Source organism: Cariama cristata, unplaced genomic scaffold (genome assembly GCF_000690535.1).
Source record: "Cariama cristata isolate BGI_N322 unplaced genomic scaffold, ASM69053v1 scaffold31500, whole genome shotgun sequence".
NCBI classification, from domain to species: Eukaryota; Metazoa; Chordata; class Aves; order Cariamiformes; family Cariamidae; genus Cariama; species Cariama cristata.
In genome coordinates, this window is record NW_009595780.1 from 1702 (window position 1) to 3671 (window position 1970).

The 1970-nt window shown below is 47.8% G+C and overlaps 1 protein-coding gene across 1 annotated transcript in view; it reads left to right on the top strand.

Annotated features, from left to right (window-relative positions):
- Positions 1–1970, top strand: part of ADPRHL2 (ADP-ribosylhydrolase like 2) — a 3011-nt gene extending 1041 nt beyond the window's left edge. The window contains 4 exon segments of the mRNA XM_009703498.1: positions 146–353; positions 454–638; positions 745–845; positions 1408–1970. Of these exon segments, the coding sequence (XP_009701800.1) occupies positions 146–353; positions 454–638; positions 745–845; positions 1408–1700 (787 nt within the window). The 3' untranslated portion in view covers positions 1701–1970.

The following is a 1970-nucleotide window of genomic DNA, read 5'->3' on the forward strand; positions in this document are numbered from 1 at the left end:
TCACTTGAACCCTGACTGTCACTGAATTACCCACGTGTTATTAATTCACTTTATCAAGTGGCTTTATGTGAACTTCTGTAACAGACCACGTTATTTCGTGTATTTTTTCTCACCTGCATAACTGCGTCTCTCTTGCCCACGCCAGGTTTGCTGAGGAGTACAAGAAGGAACCCAACAGAGGCTATGGGATGGCTGTTGTCAACGTCTTCAAGAAGCTCCTGAGCCCCAAGTGCAATGATGTGTTTGAACCAGCAAGAGCCCAGTTTAATGGGAAAGGCTCCTATGGCAATGGCGGTGCCATGAGGGTGGCAGGCATCTCGCTCGTGTATTCTGATGTCCAGGATGTTAAGAAGGTACCGTTCTTGGCTCCTTGGGGCACCTCGGCTCTGGGAGTTGCTGAGTCTCATGTGATCCCTCAGGTAGGTTTGCTAACGATGTGTTTTTCTTTCACAGTTTGCAAAGCTGAGTGCTGAGTTAACCCATGCAAACTCCCTGGGCTACAACGGGGCCATCCTGCAGGCCCTGGCTGTGCATCTCGCCCTGCAGGGAGAGCTCAGCAAGGAGACCTTCCTGGAGCAACTCATTAGCCACATGGAAGATGTAGAGGCAGATGATAAGTCTCTTACTGATGCCCGAGCGTAAGTAGCTGTGAGAAGCACTGACTGTTGTGTACAGTTTATTGTGGCTTTTTGCATTCTCTCTTCTTCATTGTACTCTTTTTTTTTTTTTTTTTTTTTCCCCCAGGCTGGGATTTGAGGATTTACCATTTTCAAGGCGTTTAAAGAAAATAAAGGAATTTTTGGAACTCAGCAGTGTTCCCAAAGCAGATGTATTGTTTGAATTAGGTAAGTACCTTTCTTACTACAAGTATTAGGAAAGAACTGGAAGCAGGACTAACTCAGCAAGCCTGGTTGATGTGTCCTCCCCCAGATTGCCACTTCAGTGTCTGCTGCCTGTCAGGCACTGAATGTGCTGGAAAGGCTGCCTGTGCTCACCAGTCAGTAATTCTCCGAGCCTTGACCCAGTGATTCCCTCTCTGTATTGATGGGAAAAAATGTCCTGCTAAGAAAAACTTATCATGAATAATGTTTCTTAGTATTCTAAGATCTCTTGTCTTAAAGGTTATCAAATCTTTATGTTGGGTGGGAATCAGTGGATGTGTACCGCTAAACTATATAGGCGTAGCGGGGAGTTGGTCTCCAGGATGTGAGTAGTACTGGGGAACTGTGGGGAGATTTCTCTTCTGAGATGTAAACCTACCTTTGCATCTTGTCACGATAAAATCAGTGATACTGGTATTGAAATTAACTGGCAATAGGAAGTTGTAGTTAGAATGGAAAAGGTACTTCTGCGCGAAGGAAGACACAAGTGTTCTGCAGCACTGAAGACGGTTGGTTTTGTTAACAGGCAATGGCATTGCTGCTTTGCGGTCTGTCCCTACTGCAATTTACTCCTTCTTGCGCTGTATGGAAGCTGACCCAGATATTCCTGATCACTACAGCAACGTGCAGAGGACCATCATCTACTGTATCTCTCTGGGTGGAGACACAGACACCATTGCTACCATGGCAGGAGCCATTGCAGGGGCTTATTACGGGGAGGAACAGATACCCCCAAGTTGGGAGCAGAGCTGTGAAGGTTTTCAAGAGACACAGAAGCTGGCAAATAGCTTGTATGAACTCTACTGCCAGCGGCTCTGAGCTCCAAGGGGAGCGTGTTTTCTGAAGGCATAGTGGGTGGTCACCTCTGCTTTTCTGGTCAGAAGTCTGGTGGTGGGTCCGCGCCATCTGCAAACACCAGTGAGCCTCCACCTGAGAAAGACGCCTGCGGCTGTGAGTTGAGAGCTGGAGGCACGAGCTGGTTTGGAAGAGAGGGGACGTACCCTTCGGTTGCGATTCAGCTGGGAAGTGGCTGCATGTGGCGCCTTGGACAGTGGGTGCATCTCTGAAGTGTACAGGAGCAACTAGTTT